Source organism: Pezoporus flaviventris, unplaced genomic scaffold, assembly GCF_033815535.1.
Source record: "Pezoporus flaviventris isolate CSIRO_AGI_PZ_B2104156 unplaced genomic scaffold, CSIRO_AGI_Pfla_v1 ptg000045l, whole genome shotgun sequence".
Classification (NCBI taxonomy): Eukaryota; Metazoa; Chordata; class Aves; order Psittaciformes; family Psittacidae; genus Pezoporus; species Pezoporus flaviventris.
In genome coordinates this window covers 11797626-11819549 of record NW_026892593.1, presented here as the reverse complement: position 1 = coordinate 11819549, position 21924 = coordinate 11797626, and the positions used below count along the sequence as shown (strand labels likewise).

Here is a 21924-nt window from a genome sequence, read left to right as displayed (position 1 = left end):
CTGATTATGGAACAAACTCCTCCTTGTGAAGCCAGTAACATGTCTAGAGCCATTCAGTTTTGTAATGCCACTTTAGATAGGTTAGTTATCTCTTTCTGTTCCACCTGGATTGTAGCGATGGTTTTACTTTCTATTTCCTCTATGGTCTCTGAGATATTCACAATTGCCTTCTCTAATTCACTTACTCCCAAAGATGGAATTAACCATCTCACAAAACTATGAAATGCAGTGTTCTGTTTGGCAACAGGGTTAAACCCTCGCTTGATTCGTTTAACAAAACTTCTAACCCAGGTTCCAGAAGGATACATGTCAATAATAGTAAGATTGGGTACCACAGCACCTAAGACGCATGCCCCCTTCCAGCTGGGGGGTAGAGTCTTATAAGCATTTTCTCCACATAACCAATACCATCCTTTCCCTTCAGGAACGGGCCACCACTGAACTACGATACCATCTATATTAATCACACAGTATCACACAGTATCACAGTATGTTAGAGATTGGAAGGGACCTCGAAAGATCATCTAGTCCAATCCCCCTGCTGGAGCAGGAACACCTAGATAATGTTACACAGGAATGCGTCCAGGCGGGTTTTGAATGTCTCCAGGGAAGGAGACTCCACAACCTCCCTGGGCAGCCTGTTCCAGTGTTCCGTCACCCTCACTGAGAAGAAGTTTCTTCTCAAGTTTAAGTGGAACCTCTTGTGTTCCAGTTTGTACCCATTACCCCTTGTCCTATCATTGTTTGCCACTGAGTAGAGCCTGGCCCCGTCCTCGTATGATTGCAGTTTGAATCGTGACCTACATCTGTGGCATTTAAACAAACAGAATCTCCTACTCTGGCTCCTGGTGTAATACATCTTTATGCGCAGGTATAACATTTGTTACCTTGATTAGAATTAACTATCCCAAATTTTAACCTTTCCCTTGGATGTAGATTGCTAGTGTTCACCCACAAATTTGTCCATTTGAGATAGTGTTAGGAATTGGAACTCCAGTTAGTGGAAGGTCCGGATTTTCTCCTGATTTAGGCAACTGTGCACACACCCAACAGTCACTACAATTATTTGGTATAATAATGGTATATTATTGGTATATACAATTGGTATATACAATTTCAGGTATAAGTTCTGGTCCCAAGCTTGTGCACCAGTTATCATATAAGTCCAAATTATGACCGATGCAATTTCGTACTTAAGGGTCCTGAAGGTTTGATCCGCCATGTCTTCGCTGGCTCTGGTGCTTTCTTTATTCTTGAATAATGTACCCAAGCAGGTTGTTCCTTTATCGTCACTGCTGTAAAGGTGGTCAGTAATATCTGGTACAGTCCGCTCCACTTCTCCTGTAGGGGACCTCCTGAAAAATTCTTAACATAGACCCAGTCTCCAGATCTGAAAGGGTGAATCGGATAATCCAAACCTCTTGCTCTTGTCCCCACTATTCTCTTATTTATTTCTGCTAATTGTTTTCCCAGATTGATCAAAAACTGCCGGAGATAGATAGCCTTCTCCCTCTTCCTGAAGACTTTCTCCTTTAAACTGGGATTGATATGGTCTTCCATATAGAATTTCAAATGGGTTAACCTCTTCTTTCGACAGAGGTTTAGTTCAAATTCTTAATAGAGCCAGTGGTAAGGCTTGGCACCAATATAAATTCGTTTCCTAACATCATCTTTTCTACTTGCCCACTGGCCTGAGGCCTGTATGGAACATGCAGTTGCCAATAAATTTCTAATTTGCTAATTTCTTGTAACAATTTTGCACTAAAGTGTGAGCCTCGGTCAGAAGAAATTGCCGCTGGTACTCCAAAACAAGATATTATATAGTTTAATAAGGTTTTAATTACTTATCTTGCATTATTTATTCTACAAGAGAATGCTTCTGGCCAGCCTGAAAAAGTATCCGTTAACACCAATAAATATCGATAGCCTCCTTTTCTCAGTAATTCAGAAAAATCTATTTGCCACTGCTGTCCTGCATAACTTCCCCCTCCCAGTTGTCCCAGTCTGATTTCTATTTTCAGTTTTAGGATTATTCTTAAGACATAGCTGACATTGTTTTGTCACTAATTGAACTGTGGTGTATAGATTCCTTCCTACATTTTGTTTGTCTAAATATTTACACAGAGTTGCTACTCCAATGAGTTTTATTATGTTCCTCCTGAACTGTCTTCCAGAGTTGATTATAGGGAATTACAATTCACCCATCAGGTATCTGAACCCAACCCTCTTTGTTTTCCTGTCCTTTGAGATCTTCAATCAACTTTCTATCCTCTTTTGAATATCTAGGTTTAGATTTCTCAATTGATAGTTTGCCATCAGGGATTAAGGACATGATTTTAGATTGTTCAGCTGATTGTTTGGCTTCAAAATTGGCCAAACTATTTCCAGTTTCCTAATGAGAGTCACTTTGTTGATGTCCTTTACAGTACATAATAGCTACTTCCCAATATGTTCTCTAGCTGCACTCTACTATTTCTTTTCTGTGAAACACACACCTCAGTTATTTTCCACTGCTACTGTCACAAAGCCATCAAACTTAACGTTACTTAAAACTGATTCTACTTACTTACAAAGGTCTATGTTTCATTTTGTGATTTTGTGCTTCCTTGTCCCAGGTTAGTGCATGGAATAGCCAAACCAATGGGAGCAAGCAGGAAGTCAGGAGGGCCCAAGATACCACCAAAGCATGCCTGACACACAGCTCTTCTACCCCAGGCTGTCCAAGGGAAAACACTGCCCTGTCTGATCTCATCTTAGTTATGCCGAGCACTAACCAAAAGCACCTTTTGTGTATCTCATTTCTCATTCACCCCAGTGACACTCTTGCTGGTGTCCATCTGCCCAATGCATGGCTTCCCTCTGCAGCAGAGCCAGTGCTATCACACCTTAGGTGACCCTCGAGGGGGTTCTGTTGATGCTGGTTCCCCTTGCTGGGAACTGGCAGAGCCCTCCCGTTTCTCACAGAGCATTTAGCTTGCCTCCCATGTGATGCAGGTACATGCCATGCATCCGTTGGGATTTGCTGTAAGCTCCATCTGTGTTAAACCTGCCTCTCTAACTGGAGAGGAGACTTGCCTCCACTGGGCCGCTTTTCATGGCAGCACTAGCTACAGGGATGAGTTACAGCTGATGCCCATTGCAGTGAGGGGGGTAGACAGCTGTGGCCAGAAGCACACAAGCAGAGTTGCCTGCTCTGATTCCCAGGATCATCCTTTTGTGCTTAGAGAGTATTTACATGTTCCGCCTGATCCATCAGTGATGCTGAGCCTCTGGACTCAGCAAGAAGGTAACTTGCAGGGAGCCACCCCAGAAGTCATCACTGTCACATCCTCTCTTCTGGGTAGGGAATTCTGCTCTCTCTGTAATTGAAGCACTTCAGTGAAGAGGTGACACACCAGGTGAGGACAGCCTCTGCTCCATCAAATTGCCATGGGACTTAAGTAAGGCTCAAACATGGCTACTACTAATCAGTTCACAGACGCTTTTATTGTGCAATCTCTGTCACCCTGAAAGGCAGGTGTAAAACTAGTGCAATGTAAACCTCTTACACCATTTAATGCCTTCTTTAATATTTAAAACCAGCACAGGCTATTCTGACTGATTTCTACTTCAGCAAGGAGTACTAATAGTACATAAAGTGATCTTCAGGTTAAAAACCATGCCTGAAACCTTTCAGACTTGTAGTAAATGGATCACAGTTTTATGACATACACCAAATGTGCTAACAGAGTTCCTCTGCCATGGAGCTGGCTGGTGTGACACAACCTGCAGAGTCTTTCATGTACTCCCAGGGAGGAGGGAGAGATAAAATATGTGGACAGCAGAAAAACCCACCTTATGTAACTACATTAAAATGAAAACTACCTTTAATGCAGCACCAATCTTAAATCTACCAGATGCCTCAAATCTGGTTATCCCATTTCTTTATACCAGTCCTTCTTACGTTTATAATCCATCATTCTTTGATGTTTATAATTGCATTCAAAGCCTCATTTAGTGAAGCCAGCCCAGCCGAGTTTGCTTTGCCATGGGGCAGGAGCTGCAGCAGGGCTGGGGACACAGCCTTTGAGATGTACAGATTGTCAGAGGTCTGTGCTATTGCTCATCCATTCCTTAGATGCAAACTTCCCTGAAGTCCTTCAAATAAGAGGTGCTGCATTGCTGGTTGTAACTCCTCATTCTCCCCCCATTGCTTGTAGGCTTGAGCAGCGGGCACAACCCAGGATTTTCTTGCTGTTCTGGTGTTAATCAGCCCTGGAAAAAGCAGCAGATAGGAGACAGAGAGGGGATCTTTACAGTACCTGCCCCAGGACAGGAGCACATGGAGCATCTTCCCTGCTCCACAGGATGCAGGGTGAACCTCTCACCTCTGTTCTCACCAAATTTCATTACAACTGGAAGAGAACTGGATGCACAGAGGGATGAGAGAGCTGGCTCCCATCAAATCAATGCTGCATATCTCTGAGTCTCTTCTTTCCTACCCTGGGGAAACTCTCCTTTGTCTTCTTTTGCCCTGAAAAAGCCCCTGGGTAGGAAAGAAGAGACTCAGAGATATGCAGCATTGATTTGATGGGAGCCAGCTCTCTCATCCCTCTGTGCATCCAGTTCTCTTCCAGTTGTAATGGAATATGCTTGACCAAACCCGCCCAGTGACAGTTTTTCCCATGTCCTGGCTCAGCAAAACTCTAAAACAAAGGGAAAAACTTGGCAATTACGGATGCATTAATTGCTCCTCCTATAGCCACCACCTCCCAGCAGTGTCGTTGATGGGTGGGAGGCATGAAGGTGATGTCTTGGTGCTTCCTGGTGCTAAAGCTGGAAATGGCACTGCACCTCACTGCATCATTGCACATCGGGGCGATTATCACCTTTAGGATAGATCATTTCATTGTGTTTAAGTCACTAAAGCATGTAAATACATATAAATGCAGAGGAAGCATTTTTAAAACGCTAAAATGCATGGTTGCAAATATGCTCCTCATCAGTGGGACATCCTCTTTACCTACTGTCACAGTCCCCCAACTCTGCATTGTACCATGATGCTTATAACACCCATGTTTTCCAGGCCTGAAGGACAGACAGTGCCTATCACCTCATCCATTTTTATCCTTGTTTCTCGCATGGAAAACAAATCCTTTCTGTTTGCTTACCTGTTTGGGGCTTTTCTTGGCCTTGGTCAAGGGCTGGGAAACTTCAGTCCCACCCCATTACAGGGTGAGTCACCACAGGGGATTGCACACAGTCATTCATCTCCCAGCTTCCATGAAAAGCTCAGCCTTCTCCACAGGGCCTGAACTGCGAGATGTTTTATATATACGTGTGTGTGTACAAACTTAAACGTTGCATGCAAACCACTTATGTTTTGCTCACACGCATGCTGAAAAGACAGATCTGTTCTAAGAGGGGTAAAAGAAAGCTGCATAAAAACATCAGCTTTGTTCCCTGCGGTTTGCAGCTAAAGAGACAACACGTGCACGCTTCACCTTGAAGTGGGAAGATGAAAGCTGCTCTCAGTCCTACAAGCCAATGCGAGCACCAAGAGCCAACGCTTTTACTGCTGGACCACAATTACTGAGCTGCTGCCCTGTGAGCAAAGCCCTCCACAAAGCCTGTGCAATGTCTCACCTCTCCAAAGCAGCCGTCCAGGTGAAAACAGATGTCCCTGCTGGGGAGCAGCCCTGACCTCCAGTTGTGCGGGACCAGCTGGGGCAGGAACACTGCAAGAAGGAGGGAAACCAGGAGGGTTTGGAGCACAACTTTTTTCAGACATCATGCACTCAGAAACACAGGGTTTGAACATATTCACAGGGTACAACAGAGATTTCAGTTCAGTCCCAGCCTTCAGCTGACACGAGCTGTGGTTTTTGGTTATTGCGTTCTGTATTTGGAAGGGGAAAGTCCTTTTTTTTTAATAGCTATTCACTTGAGTCTTTGCAAACAAATATTTCCAGACCTGTAAGGCTTACTGTCACAACTTGGAAGCAAACTCACCTGCTTGCAATTTGCTGCCTGAAGTGGGGAAAAATGACAAAAGTGAAAAGCCGATGAGTTTTCAAAAGCACATTGATGGGAACCTTGTGCAGCACAGAAAAGACAATCCATGAATCAGTGAAACTGCTCCTACCCAATTCCAGCCAAAGCTTGGCCAAATTCCTGCCTTGGCAAAGGTGGCGTGAGAGCTGGTGGCAGCTATGGTCCCTTTGGGGAGAGCAGCTGGCTGACCCCAGGCACTGACCTCTGCTCTCACCTCGCTCTTTCACCCCGTTAGCAAGCTGTTACAGATGTGCTCCCATGCATTTTCACAAGCATCTCATGCTGGTTCTGCAAACCTTGAGCACAATGGAACACGGGATTCAGGCTCCACTCTCAACACCCCAGTTGGGTGGGACTGGTGCTACTGACACCACCATCCTCCTTACAAACAGTCAGAAACAGTGATGGTGGTGCTCATGTTGTGTAACAGCCAGGGCCAGTGGTAGAAATGTGCCTCTACAGGCTGCTTTGCCAGACTCCCCTGAGAAGCTGTGGCCCTGTACAGAGTGGAATAAAATTCCCCTTGCCAGAGAACCTACGTATGAGAGGAGCAAGGATCTCACACAGGAAGTCAGTAGTTGAGACCCTTACCCAGGAGAAACACATGGGATAGAAAGAGAAACATACCACTCACACTGAACAGTACAGGCTATTTGGAAACGCTGCTTTAAACATGCAAGCTTCATGTGACTGGACATATGCAACCTGTTGTAAAACATCCCATGCAAGAAGTTATGTGCAATTTCAATTACACAAATGCCTACTAATTCCTAGCTCCCAGCAGGACGGTGAGCTTCACTGGGAGCAATAGCAGCAATTGCTTTATCATGTCAAATTTGCTCATCATCATGGCAAGAGGCTGACCCGTACTAAAGGCAAGAAGAAGCCTCCATCCCTCTCAGACAAGGAGATTCTACTAACCAAACACTGACCGTACTCACCTCTTCCTCAGATGAATTTTATTCAGTAGAACCATGAGGCTCTGCTTTGATGACAAAATCAAAGTCCCTGAGCCTCAGAAGTGAATTGAGACCATTGCTACAGAGGTTTCCACTGAAGAGCAACATTAGTTTATGAATTCTCTGCATTAGCCATCCTGGATTGCTGCTGTATCCAATCAAGGATGCTTAAAGAGAAAAAAAGAGGGAAGCACAGCGTTTGTTGAAAATGTTCCATCCTACAGGAGCTGTAGCACACTCATGCTCCACTCCAGTTACACTACAAGCAGCATTGACTAAACTTCCCCTCAGCAAAGCTGGAATCTCATTGCCAGAACTCCTAAATTCACCATAACAATGCTAAAAGCACTTACAACTCGTGCACTGACAGTGCCTTAGCCAAGCGAAGCGAGCACCCTGAGACCCCTGGGCTTGAGATGCGACCAGCACTGTACCAGCAATCCAACAGCAAAATTATCCCAGTGCCTTATCCAAGGGATAAAAAAGTCTTTAAAAAGCTGAGGAAGGGTTAAAAAAGCCCTTTTCACAGGTTAAGGAAATGCTTTCAAGCCACAGGTAAACACATCTCTGCTGAATGAGCCATCCCCTGGAGTTCAGTGCTTTCTCCCTGTGCTCATGGCCAGCAGCACTATACCCAGGTGGTGAAACGAGCTGAAACCACCCAGCAGCTCCACCCATCACTGCAGTAACGCTCACACCCAGGAAACCACAAGTAACTTCTAAACCCATGGGGCAGGATCAGCGTTTTCTTGGGAAAAATAATAGCAGATTTGTACAAAATTTTGAGGGATTATTTTTATTGTTCTGAAAGCAAAGTCTACTCAAATTTATCAAGTAGCTTTCTCGCCTAGAAAACTTTTTGGGAGCAGGTTTAAAAGATGTCTAAGAGCAAGTGGGTTTAAAACCAAACCAGAACAGTGGAAACAAGTACTACAGACCATAGAATCATAGAATAGTTAGGGTTGGAAAGGACCTTAAGATCATCCAGTTCCAACCCCCCTGCCACGGGCAGGGACACCTCACACTAAACCATATCACCCAAGGCTCTGTCCAACCCGGCCTTGAACAACACCAGGGATGGAGCATTCACAGCTTCCCTCGGCAACCCATTCCAGTGCCTCACCACCCTTACAGTAAAGAACTTCTTCCTTATATCCAATCTAAACTTCCTCTGTTTAAGTTTTAACCTGTTACCCCTTGTCCTATCACTACAGTTCCTAATGAAGAGTCCCTCCCCAGCATCCCGATAGGCCCCCTTCAGATACTGGAAGGCTGCTATGAGGTCTCCACGCAGCTTCTCTTCTCCAGGCTGAACATAAGTAATAATAAAAACCACACTAGTATAACACAAAACATTTGTGAAGATTTTAATTGGGACATTTACTGGAAAACTCAGATGAGGGCGATGTGGAGCATTAACTCCTTAGGAATTAACTCTACATTTTGTAAAGACAAAAGGTTCAGGAAAGATACTGAAAACATTTGGAAAACCACATAAAAGTCGTGACCAGGACCCATAACACAACTAACCTAACACAAATCAGGAGATGACATGAAGCATGAACAGTCATTACAGTTAATCTGTGTACGGAGAGACATTTAGAGACACACTTCCAAATTGAACTAATTTTGGCACCAGTGAGAAAGGATGCCTTTTCTGCCCTCTCAATCAGATCTATTGCAACGTCAAACACGTACATAAAGATTTAACAGTCCAGGGTTTGGGGTTTTTTCCATAGGGCTCACTGAACTGTGTGTTTAACTTTGCCAGACTAGCAGGCAGACACTGAAGAGTATCTTCTCTGCCTTTTATTTGCACACTTCTAAGAAGAGATTGCCTTTTACTTTTCTTACCAGAGGAAATAAAAGGAATTCCTAGAAGATACTAAAGACACCAGAAAAGGACGTCCATGTAACTCAAGCCTTCAGATCTCTGAAAAGATCTATTCATGGTACAGCTTTTCTACCACCCAAACTGGATGCAAGTCTCAAAATTCCACACTCCTCTGTAAAGTCCTGCTCCTGCGCCACTGTGCTTTAGGGGCAGTGACCTCCTACTACCATGTTGAAAGACAGGAATGCATTTCTGTTGACTTGCTGTAATATAGCTTCATTATAAGCTTAGGGTGCCCTCGTTATGCTCCCAAATCTTACTAATAATAAGGTATTTGAATAATAATATAGATAACAAGATAATTTGGACAGGGGTATCAATTTCTTCCTAGTACCATGCCATATTGACACATGGCCATGTGTAATTATTAATGGGTCTACATGAAGTTAGCTACATAATGAGGAAATGCATATGAGTTTGTATCTTTCTGAAGCACCACAATGCGTTCTCTTCTCCAGAACACAAACCAAAGAGCCCTCATCAGCTACATAAAATCAGTCAGTTGTATGAAAAAAATTCAACAATCAAGACTGGTTTTAAGCCCCTTCACTTGTAATTCTGGATCAGGTAAACCTCTGAAACCATCGCTTAACTCAGCGAAGAATCCGAGCCATTTCTTAAAAAACTATATAAAGTGAAAAAGCTCCTGTTGCTTGGACTTCATTCAAAATGCTCAAATGTCATTCGTTCCTCTGCCAGAATTCAAAACACAAACATACATTACTGTAAAACAACACACATACTTCACCTAGGGACAGGTATCTTCAAGTAAGAAAAAAGTATTTCATATACACTTTAAAAGATAGATTTACGATTTCAGAAATAATTTTTATATTAAAATTCTTGTATGCGTAACTACCATTACAGAACAACTTTAAGAGATCCCTTGATACATGTTAATATAAATATCACCATTCAGACCAGTAAAATTGTACCAAACTGGCTTTAGTTTTAAGCCTGTTCAGTGTTAAAAGTCAAGAGCTGGGACCTGATGGTCAACTGGCCTTAAGAACATACAGATCAACAAAAAAATGTGCTTATTATTGGTTTTATTATGCCCAGGCAGCAAATTCTCCAAAGTCCTTCAATAAACAAACGCACGTGTTAGGTTGCTGGTTCTATCTTATCAATCTCTTCCTTCTTTGGACCTTCTTCTCGGTTTTTGCCCTGCTGCATGGTGTACACGGATGGGCCCATCCTTACGATCTTCCCACTGCCCAAGCACTCGTCACCCTTGTAGAACACTGCAAACTAGGAGAAAAACAGGAAAAGCCTTTTCAGCAGCTAGAAAATGGCATGGTGAACAACTTTAGGCTGTGCAACACCTGCTGGGCAGCGAGTGTATTTGTTGGCAGTAAGGATTGTAGGTTTACACAACTGTAAATATAAACATGTTGGTGGAAATTCCATCATGAACTTTTACAAGATTATCTCAAAACTCTTCAACTACTGAGGTGGAATGGATTGTGCTGGAAAGCTTCCTTTTCCTAAGGGGGTGATGTATGTAACACCATCTGCATTTTCACCTGACCTTCCACGGGCTACAGTGGCGCTTCCCAAACAGGAAGCGGACCAAGGACTACTAGAAGGAAGTGACTGGGGCTCCCTGATGTGCTCAGGAGGTTCTTGCAGGAGAGAAGGAGCACAAACCTCCTGGCTTTGTCTCATTACCTTGCAGTAAAGAGCCCAATTACTGGCTCAGCAGCTCCTGGCAGTCAGGGGCTTCTTCTGCCTGTCATCAGCCCTGGCTGAGTCCTCTCAGCTCAGCTCACAGCTCGCCTCTCTCAAGTATATCCCTCTCTCCATTAAAAAATGTTCTCAATTTCCCTCCTGATGCATCCCACAGGCTCCCAAGTTCTGGGGTGGGAGAGGGAGGGTAGAACACATGCTAGGAGAGGGCACACAGAAAATGCTTGAGAACTACTGGTTTACAGTGTTATGGGAGTATCCTGGTATTAGCAGTGTTAGAAAGCATCACTACACAGTACCTCTTCTCAGTACTGTCCTGGGACAATGAAATTCACTGGACACAGATCCTCACTAATCAAATTTGAACCCTAAAACTGTATTAAGCAGCCAATTATAGAACTAATGCCTTTTTAAATCTATTACTTGAACACAACAGATTTCATTTCTGCATATACAATTCTTACCAGAGATGTTTTCATCTATTTCTAAACTTGTAAACCAGTTTCTCAGATTATATGGATAACAACAGAGCATTTAATACTAGAAACAACCTCCTTCAAAATAGTTGATGAATAGCCAAAATAGAGCTAACTGCTCTCATGAAAATATATTAATTTGCTCCATCTACTATTTTATTAGCCAGATATGCCAAAACACACAAAATAGGAAAGAAAATCACTTTTAATAACTTACCTGCCCAGGTGTGATAGCTCTTGCTGGCTTCACTAGTGTCACCCATACACTTCCATCTTGGTTTAGAGTCAGCACACACGGCACTAGAGCAGAAAATGGCCAAATACCTGCCAGTTAATCCTTATGTTCACATTAAAAGTTAAACAGATGTAATTCAAGATATTATACACAGAACTGTTTTATGAAGACACTCTAGAAAGGCAAGCCAAAACATTTCAACTATTTCTGCAAAACAACACTGAACACATGATCACAGTTGCCCAAACGAAGCAAAACAAACAACCCCAAAACACCAAGGTTTGATTACCCAGTGCCATCTGGTGCCGAAACCTGAGATGACAGTCCATCATCTTCTCTCTAACGAGCAATGCGGGAGGTTCCTCTGCTATCCAGTGCACTCGGTTTGTCCGCAGCAGGTCTCTGTACAGAGCAGGGTGATCTCTTGATGGTGCCTTAAAATATATTTATTTAATGCTGATGTTTCTGACAGAGAGCACATAACTTGTAATGCTTGAAATATAGAAGAATCACCAAGCCGTATCAAAATGAAGGCAAAACGAGGAAGAAAGCAAGCATTTATTAGCACTTAATCAGCTTCCAGGTGGAAGCCTTTAATTTAAAGAATAGGCTAAAGCAAGCCTGAAAAGCCAGTTTTCTACATCTCAGTCATGTTGCTTCTTGTATTCTTTTTCCTTCAATCATATTTCTGACAGAGTTCAGACATGTACTGCCCTCTTCATCCCATTTCAACAAGATGCTACCTCTCCTCTTCTCTAATTTCCCAACTCAACACCTCTCCAACAAGGGCACTGCACAAGCACAACCTTACAGCAGGGCATAAATAAGATTTCTTAGTGGTCCTGCCTTTTCCCTCTCAACTCTCTTTTGATTATGATTTTTTCCCCCCAGACATATCAACAAGTAGCAGATCACCTCATTATAACCACCTCAGTACTAAGTAACAACTGCACGAACATCAAGAAACACTAACAATGCTTGCAAGCTGCAGAACTCTCAGTTGTTTCATATGATTAGTCATTAACTCAACAATTATTTGCAGTATTATATGTATTCTGCCTCAGTTTTCAAAATGATTAAACTCTATTACTGGCTACTATTTCTTTTACTAGAAAAAGAAAGTAGCAATACATAGCAAACCAAGATAATACACACTGTATACTCTGTGTCACAATAACTACAATAAACTGTTTTAGAGTGGAAAATGAGAGCTCAGTAAATTGGCTGATTCTTTTCAGTATCTTTTCAGTCCTTTATCTGGAAAAGTTCTATGCCAAAATCTAAACCAATTTTCTACTCAAGAAAAGCCAGTTTGGACAAGATGTTTCAAAGCTGCTGATGCTACACTAGTTAGTTCTTGTTTCCCCCAAGAAAGCCAAGAACTCTGTCCAGGTCAGAATCACATTCCATACAGCAGGAGTCACAAAATGCTTGCATTAGTCATCTGCAATACCAGTATGAATTAACTCACCACAAAGACATCTCCAGTGCTGACATCTTTGTCTACAACGAACCAAGCATCCCTCAGGCCTGCTAGTCTAGCCCTCTGGCCTATGGTGTAGAGGAACCAACCTAAAGAAATACAAAAACGTAATGCTGGAAGCAATTTTTCACCTTTTACCTTCAGAAAAATATGTTAAAATCCTTTCCCCAAAACTTTACCACTAAACGAACAATAACAAACCAAGCTGTCTTAGAGAAGTCTGCCAATTACAAGCTGAACTAGCATCTACTTCAAAGATGTACCTGAAGCACACGGTTTCAAACTCATCTGTTTCAAACTCTATTGTGCTATTCTTAGGGTTTATAAAAGACAAACATTTCAGCTTCAATTTGTTGTTTTATTACTACTTAGTCTTACCAGTTTCCCTTACTTTTACCTCCTAGAAGAACATTCTACTCCCATAAACTATTTGGGAGAGGAACTCAGTTGTCAGAACTGAGGAGAGCAAAGGAAGGACACACAGAAAAAAGGAAAACATAAGCTGCCCATGTTTGGCGATGCCCTGCTATGCATCACTGAGATGAATGGTGTATTTGTTTTGCAAAGTTCAGGTACTAAAGATTCTGGAACCGAAGCACAGTCATTCTGAAATAATTAAATGAACAATGGTCTCTTGGTATTAAATTAACCACCACTTAGTATCAACAGAGTCACCCTGTAATTATCAATTACTTTCTTGCAACATGGAACACAGTCAAAATCAGTTGCAATTTAAGGCTCTACTATTGAATGAAGTAGGTTTTCCACAATTATTAGAGTTCTCAAACAGGGAAAAACTGGTTTGGAAATTCACAAAATTTGTCCCTCAAAATATAAGCAGCACTGTTCCATTTATCTAAAAGCAGTTATTAAGGTGGGTTAGCCAATTACCTTTGTGTTTTCCCATCACCTTCTTATCTTCAATGGAAACAAAGTTACCTGGTTGAGGTTCTAAATACTACCAAATAGGAAGAGAGAAGTCACAAGATGGCCCAAAAAAACCCCGTCAGTGTATTTTAGGTTCTGTCACTACATTCTCTTGAAGCTGGAAACTAACTTTTCAAGCAGCAAACTCTACCCAAGCAGCTCTTTCCTGATTCTGCTTTAGACACAAAAGGTAGGGCAGTCCCTATCAGCAGTAACTCTGGGCTTCACCCCACCCCTCATCCTTACTAATGGCAGGGGACAGCAGGATTCAGCCATCTGTCTCTCTCACATCTCAACCACTCACAAGTACAGAGCCTCACAAGCACAGCACTACAAGTTCACACACTCCTTTTGCTACAGAAAGAGACTGACTGTTCAGGGATGGAGGTGAAAGGTACTTCCTACAGGGTCTTGGCATTTGCTTCTGGGTAGGCTTGGGATGCAAAAGGACACCGGACATTGTAACTTAGTGTGGGCCAAAAGCTGTTGGAGATGTTTCTGTAGACAGTGTTATAAATTATTACTGAAAACCAGAACAGAGCAAAGATTGGCATAGATTTAACATTGCTCACCTCGAGAAGGAAATTTTCAAAGTTTCTTTCACCAATGAAACATACTCCCATACTCTGAAAAGGAAATGTGGTATTGAATCCATAATAGCAAAGAAAAACATTTGAAATACTGTCTATTAATGATCTGTCCAAAACAGAACTCCCTCCCCATGTAGCCAAACTATGCTAGGCATCTCATAAAATAAACCAAACCACAACACCTGCTCCAGAAGAGGTAAACTAATTTTGTACAGTATCAGTAAGAGCCATAAGCATAAAAGAGAAATAATGGGAAACAGAACATATGTTCACCAAATAAATACATTAACCTTGGTAACTATACTGTGTACATATTAAAAACAGAAGGCTCTTGCAGATTAAAGAACAAAATAACACAAGTTATACAGTAAAGATATATCTCTTGAAAACATCTTTCAAAAACAGCTTTTCCTTTTCAGTTACTGCCTACATTCTTCAGGCACCCATTTACAGTGGAGGAATATGAGTATTAAAAGTGACGAAGACAGCATCAGCAATACAATTGGTGCCTGCATTACAATTTTTTGGGATCAACTCATCAAGTGTTAGTTCTTAGAGAACAGAACTTTTTGTTTGTTTTATAAAGAGTAACTGTGGAAAACGGCATCATCCAGTTTCATAAAGACATACTGAAAAACAATTATAGCGAGAAAGCCTTTAACAGCTACAGAAAATACAGACCAAAGGCTTCTCACCTGCTGTGATAGACAATACTTTTCTTAAGGCTCACAGCATCCTAACACATTCACCTTCATCTTGGGTCTTCTGAGACATAATGGCAGACAAATAATCTGCAAGCTAAACACACAACTAACCACAAGCTCATCAAAGTTCTTTTAAGCAAGTAGACAGCTATAAAGCTGCTTCCCAACCTGTCCTATTACAGTGCTCAGAGACAGACAAGCTGTCACAGTTTTAAGGTTCAAATAGTTCAGGAAAGTCTACTTTAGAAGGAAATACAAATCAAAAGAGTTTAAGTGTTACCATGCCTCTTTTTTCTTTAGCACATGATGAAGGCCGTGTTCCGCTGCTATCTTCTTGACAAAACTTTTTGTTAAATCCCCCAAAGGGAAAATGGTTTTCTTCAAAGCATCCTGCGAGATCTGACTTAGAAAGAAGGTCTGGTCCTTAAAGAGGTCGGCCCCTTGAAGGAGTTTCACAGCTGCAAAGTACAGAATACAGAGCACCTCAACATTAAAGGGGATTCCCTTTAATAGTTCAACTTCCTTTAGTATTTTGTTTGATAATCAACATTTTAGTTTATTTCCAAATACATGTTAAAGAAAATATTCTTCTGTTCACGGGTTTGCTTTTTTTAATTTCCAAAATCTAACTGAAAATGTTTGGGCACTTTCTCACCACTAGTAAGATCCAGAAAGATTCTGACTTTGTACAGTGCAGAATCTTATGAAGTCTTACACTGTCTTATCTATTATAATACTGCATGTGTCATTGGCAAGGACATCAACAATATGAAAAGCAAAACCAACCATTACATGTGAAAGAGACATGAAGATTTGAGTATTTTAGAGTATACCGTTCTTCAAAAAGACATCCAATTTTGCCCTGAAATTACAGCGCTATCGATCAGTGATCTGAACGATAAGCAGTTATTCCCAGTGCTCAGAGAGGCAAGTTTGACTTTTTTGTTAAAAACAAAGTCTCCCAATTGCCCAAAGAAAATAAAATTGATATGGCTTTTCAGTCATGTTCTGTCCACTCTTTTAAGACCTAATAACTTTACTGTTGTGCAAACTCTACTTCTTGACTCAAGCATTAACTACAGGCCAATAGTTCAGCCACAACTAATAATACAAAATCTCAGTAAAGGGCAGTAAAACTGTTAAGAACATCACAAAATCCTACAACTCAGTGAATCACAGTCTGCCACAAGTACAGACCATTTGTTCTGCTGTGCCCATTTCAACTTTCCAGAAATAAAATTAAAACAAAGAAGCAAAAAAGCCCCTTTAATTCCAAATCAAAAAAGGGGACACTACAACACAAAAACATCTCTGTGGCAGCTTTGCATACCGGGTGCTTGCAAGTTTCTTTTCCTTTGGGTATAACATGCTTCTCACCATATACACCAGTTTCATCTGAGTTATTTTACTGCATTATGGCCTACTGCAGAGCTATTTGAGAACTCTCTACACTGCCATCCAACCTCTGCTAGTGCCACGCAGAGACATACCCAAAACAACACCCATCAGGCTGGTTTTTGTACCGATAACAGGAGAACCACTGTGGTGCTGAGATCAGCCTCTGAATATATACAGCCACAGGCAGACTATTAAAGAGAAAAACCTGCATTACTGCTACTAGCACCTTTGCTGACCTGAGAATAGTAGCCTTAAAAATGTCTGCACATGCTGCACTTGCACTTTACAACTGCAGTGCAGGCAGAGCCTTGATATACCTAGGAAAACCAAGCTTCTATAGGAGAACAGAGAAATGAGGCAGAAGGGGTGAATTACTGAGTAAGAACCTGATTTTTTCCAGTAAAATAACATACAGTCCAATTATTTTATAAAAGTATATGTTATTAATTTTAATGTTAATGTTTCAAAGCCTTGATTCTAAAATTCCACTTAAGCATATCCCCATGATGAGTTCTATCTATACTGAATAACAAAATAATACATTCTCTAAAACAGATGAAACATTAAAAAAAGAAAATTTTACGTAAGTCATGAAAATACTAGATAAAGATTTCTTGAAATACTTCTCTGGGGGAACAGAAGATTCCCCTGTCTCCTTAATCCACATTACAACTCCTCCAGAAAGTTCATTATTGAAATGCTTATTCTTCCCTCTGAACCTGGATTAGAACTCTTAAAATAGAAAATGTAATACTTGACTAGTCAGGGTAATTTTCAGTAATGTAAATATTCTGTTTTGCACTATCAACCTTCTATAAAGGCTGGGGTTTTAATAGTAATCATTGTGTGTAAGGTAACAAACTTCCCTGATATTGTGACACCAAACAAGAGTTCAAAATTCTGTTTCATACCTAGGATGAAAGAAGAAATGAAGCATCCACTTACTATTTCTAACTTCAAAACGGTTTCTGAAAAGCCTTTGTGGTCTTTTCATATGTTTCTGTTGAAACACCTCCTCATCCTCTAGTGAGGTCCTAGCATAATGCCCAGTAGCAATTGCATCTGCTCCTATCAATAAAATAACCAAAACAAAACATCAATGCACATACTTGAAATTCAGTTTAAAACAGGATTATAAACATCCAATAAGAAAAGCAGAAAACAGTGATGAACAAAACCTATAGAGAAGTGTTATACTGACAATAATCATACTCCTGCTATTCAAACAATGTAAACTATTCATGAGCATGCCAGCACTTGTGCTTTTGTACTTGGAAGGACCACCTAAGAATGTAAAACTTAATGGTCAGGTCAATGCATGTCTCCAAAGTAAATCTGCTCCAATTTACAAGCAACCTGCTCTAGTGGAAGGTGTCCCTGCCCACAGCAGAGGGGCTGGACTAGATGACATTCAAAGGTCCTTTCCAAGCTGAACTGTTCTATGATTCTGTATCTAAAAGCAAACTTATTAACAAAAAATTTTGCAAATACTGGAATACTGCCACAGAGAAGGGTGAATTAGGCATTCATATGAACTCAGGTTTTCCCCCACCATTTCAAGCTTTCAAGAGTTTGTATCCTTTAAGTATTTCCACGGCACACACTCTGTACTGACACACTTGAAAATGCCTTACCAAGGTTATCCATAGCATAATGAAGAAAGTAGTTGAATTTGATGTGCTTGTTACACACAATATCAGGATTAGGAGTCCTTCCCAATTCATACTCTTTTAAGAGGTCACTGTAAAATAAAGATTCAAATATATATTGACATTATTAACACAGCATAATATTATCTGAGACTGAAAGATCTGTTTAAACATGAGAACTCAAGACCTAGGCATACTGAGCATGTTATGTTAGAAATAAAATACCCCTTGGATGTTAACCTGGAAAACACAATGCTTGGAAGATTTTCCCCAAAGTGCACTGAGGACATGGTCAAATGATCACTCACAGTCTTGTAAACATGTTTTATTAAATTAATGCTCCCTTGGGGGAGACATGGCTGCCCTCAGCACACACCCTACTTGTTTCCCCAGAATTAAACCACCCTGCTTCATTTTTCTAAGTGACAGCGCAGTAGAGCACACACCAGGGGTTACTGTGTCTCAGTAACTTAATTTGCAATAACACCACCATAAACAGCCATGGGACTTAATTTTATATAGGATTTTTTCCCTTTCTTTTTTATTTCCTTCAAGAAATTCACGTAGTTTCTCAGTCATGCTGTATTTTTACACTGACATATAATTAAAGTGCTTAGCATAATTTGCTTGAAAACATTAATATAATAACTAGAGAAAGTAAACCAGCAAGCAGTACTGCACTGAGATACCAAAAGGTCTGATCACTGCATTATTTAGCTTGTCTTCAGTAGTAACTGAAGTCAAGAGAAACTGAGTGGGCACAGGCTGGATTTAAAAGTACACCAACAACCCTATTATTTGGTTTTACTTTTCAACATCTGAAACAGAACCAGTCGCTTCTTCTTCACCATGTTATTCATTACATTCATAAACAGAAAGTAAAGCAACATAACCTTAATTTTGTCTAGCTCCTTTTTAACAGTTCTGAATTCAACAGTTCGTACTAAGAATTAAATCACCTGGGTCTACCCAGACCTGCCTCCCCTTGCTGACTCAGCACTGTACTCATAGGATAACACAATTCTTCTTTGTAATTACTGCAGCAGTACGCTGGAAGCCTTAGAAAAGATTCAGCATAAAGACAGACTCACATCAGTTCAGAACTTCAAGTAAAGTACAGAACTGGAGGAAAGGCAGTGAACGATGTCTGCTGAATCTCCCTCTGATGTAAGGATTTGAAACAGGCTGTGCACAAACCACAGGCAAGACAAGACCTGGGATAGTTCTCTTGATAAAAGGTGTTTCTGATGAATAACCCTCTAAAGAGAGATCCAGAGGAAAGTAAATCCCAGGTCAGTGATGACTGTAACAAAAACAGGATTCCAAACAAACCAAGTAACCTGCCACAGACACTTTGGGAACACTGTACTAATAAATGATGAGAAGCAAAAGAAAAGCTGATCTTCTATGATCTTTGAGTCACTGTCATTTACAGACACCCCTCAGGAGCTTTGGTATCATTTATACACTCTCACACCAGAGGGGAAGCATGGCGTTAACTGTCCCAGAACAGGGCTCTTTCCCTCACTGACCGTGCAGAAGTTCAGTGCTCAACTCTATCTCACTTCAACATGAAGTAGCATGACTAGGTTTCTTCTGAGACAAGGTTAACAACAGCACTACTTAAAGGGGGGGGGCAATGAAGGTCAGTGAACAACTTCTGTGCACCTATGTTGCGTGCATAAAGGATAAACTTCCCTTCTCCTGCCTCCAAGAAAAACTTGGCTTTTCCTAAGTAGAACTTTCTCTCCTTAAAGTGGAACAAATCCACAGAATATCCAAACACCCTCTTCAGAGAGCAGTTTCAAATCTATTATAAGCTTAAAGAAGCAAGGCTAGTTCATGATCACTTTCTAGTAAACTGGATTCAGTACCTGCTAACGTAAAATGCACCACATGAACTACACACAGACAACAACAGCACCCCATTTGCTATTTTCTTATGAAGCTGCAGTAAAGTTGGGCCAGCTGTGGGCAGAAGCTGAAATAAGCTGGAACAAAGTAACTGCTACACACTCATAACAACTAGAAAAAAGCCTCCTATTCATTTCAAGAATAACAAACATATTAAGACCAAGACTGAAATTCTGATCTTGAACACAAATGAGAGCAAAAATAATGCCTGTGTTAACAGGCTTCAGTAGTTTCTCTTAGCACTCACAGTAACTGCAGTAAACTGTCACTGACCCGTACGTACCTGTCCACCCTGCCTCCCCACAGTAACACAGTACTACACCAATACAGGGAAAGACCACCCACTTTAAACGTGTTTGTACCTGAATACTTCATTCCAGTATTCTTTCACGTAGGAAACTTGATGGAAAGGAATATCCAGCTTCTGACAAACGCGGTAAGCATCTTCACAATCCCTGTCAACGGAGCAAGCTCCTTGCTCATCCAGCGGGTCCCAGTTTTTCATAAAGACGCCTGTCACCTGGTAGCCTATGAAATGAAGGCAAGAATGACTTTAAAAATGTAATTCCAACTGCCTGGAACCAAAACCCGAGTTAAGCCTTGAGTATCTACTTTCTTTAGAAGGCGCGAGTAGTGCTGTGTCAAACGAATACGCTGCTAAGCGTTACTGTTCAGATACCGCATGGCTATTTTTAGTCCTGTAGCTAACAGCCAGCATGAAGTCAGCCGAACACGGCGGTATCTCCGACCTCCGCGTGTCCCCATCCCCTCCTTCCCCGCTCGCTCCAGCCGCTCCGAGGCCGGGTGTCCCACCCGCCGGAAGAGGCGGCCGAGGGCGGAGAGGGCCGCCTGGACTCGGCCCGACGGGTGCCGGGCGGTCCCGCCGGAGCGCAGCGCCCGGCCCCGCCACCCGTCACGCACCTCGGCGGCGCAGCAGCAGCGCGGCCACGGCGCTGTCCACCCCACCGGACACGGCGCAGGCCACGCGGCGCGAACCCGCCAGCATCGCCCCTGCCCCGCAGCGGCCGCGGCACCGCCGCTTCCGCCCCGGCCACCCTTCGCTTCCGGCGGGCGCGGCGGCCAACGGCGCTCGGGGTAAACGGGGCGGCCCTCGGGGGTTCCGGCGCCGGGCAGGAGTGCAGGCAGCAGCGCCGCGAGCAGCGCAGGCGCCTTAGTGCAGCGTCACCCCTTCGCGTACGGAGGCGAGGCGAGGCGCGACCCGGGACGCACTCGCGGTGTTTGTTCTCCCCTTCGCTAGCGGCCCGCCCGGCTCTGCCCGCAGGAGGGGATAACGCGTTGTCAGATCAAGCCCAACGGAGAAATGCGAAGAGCTTGCTGCCCCACGACCCTCCTCACTTCAGGACAACCAGAGCCCTCAAACACACACTTCATGCAGGCGCCCGCCGGCTATGTATGAGCAAGACTCAGCAGATGGAATTGCACAAAGGAAGACCCGAAGACAGTAACTGTCTCCATTGCTTTGTGTTTGTTAAAACTTGGTAAGCCAAGGGCTAATCCAGCTGACTCCGCTACTACTGCAGAGCGGTGCAGCCTCCTGCACATCCTGCCCTAACCCTACCTCAACATCCCTGAACCTGAGAGCAACTGACTTGCAGTTTGAAGGCTGGAATTTGGGTCTTAGTTGAAGACACATAGAGCTATCAACACGGTGCCTGAATTCCAGTGAACAGGCTAGTCAATAGAGGTGGTCAACACCAGAAGTATTCAGGTAGCCAGGTCAACCCCCACCCAAACAGTTTCTACTGGTAGAGGATTGATGCTTGTTTGTAAGTAGTCATGCACTAACCCAGGATTTAGATCTGCCTGCAACAGCATACATTCACAAAATGGAAGTTTCAAGGGGCATAGAACACCTGGCTCTCCTGCAAGTCATAGAATCATGGAATAGTTAGGGTTGGAAGGGACCTTAAGATCATTTAGTTCCAACCCCCCCTTCCATGGGCAGGGACACC

The 21924-nt window shown here is 42.4% G+C and overlaps 1 protein-coding gene and 1 long non-coding RNA gene across 3 annotated transcripts in view; one reads left to right on the top strand and one right to left on the bottom strand.

The window, feature by feature from the left end:
* Positions 1-21924, top strand: part of LOC133276571 (uncharacterized) — a 787535-nt gene that overhangs the window by 583448 nt on the left and 182163 nt on the right. The gene's annotated exons all lie outside the window — the stretch shown is intronic.
* Positions 8344-20993, bottom strand: TRMU (tRNA mitochondrial 2-thiouridylase). 2 transcript variants are annotated; one of them, XM_061467473.1, is made up of 11 exons: positions 20873-20993; positions 20314-20479; positions 18023-18129; positions 17334-17456; positions 15276-15448; positions 14269-14322; positions 13661-13727; positions 12758-12858; positions 11576-11720; positions 11269-11351; positions 8344-10137 (listed from the first exon to the last, which is right to left on the bottom strand). In XM_061467473.1, the coding sequence occupies exons 1-11, from the start codon at positions 20955-20957 to the stop codon at positions 9991-9993; spliced, it is 1251 nt and encodes a 416-aa protein (XP_061323457.1). In that variant the 5' UTR covers positions 20958-20993; the 3' UTR covers positions 8344-9990. The 2 variants fall into 2 exon arrangements, with proteins under 2 accessions (XP_061323457.1, XP_061323458.1); XM_061467474.1 differs by having other exon boundaries at positions 10096-10211.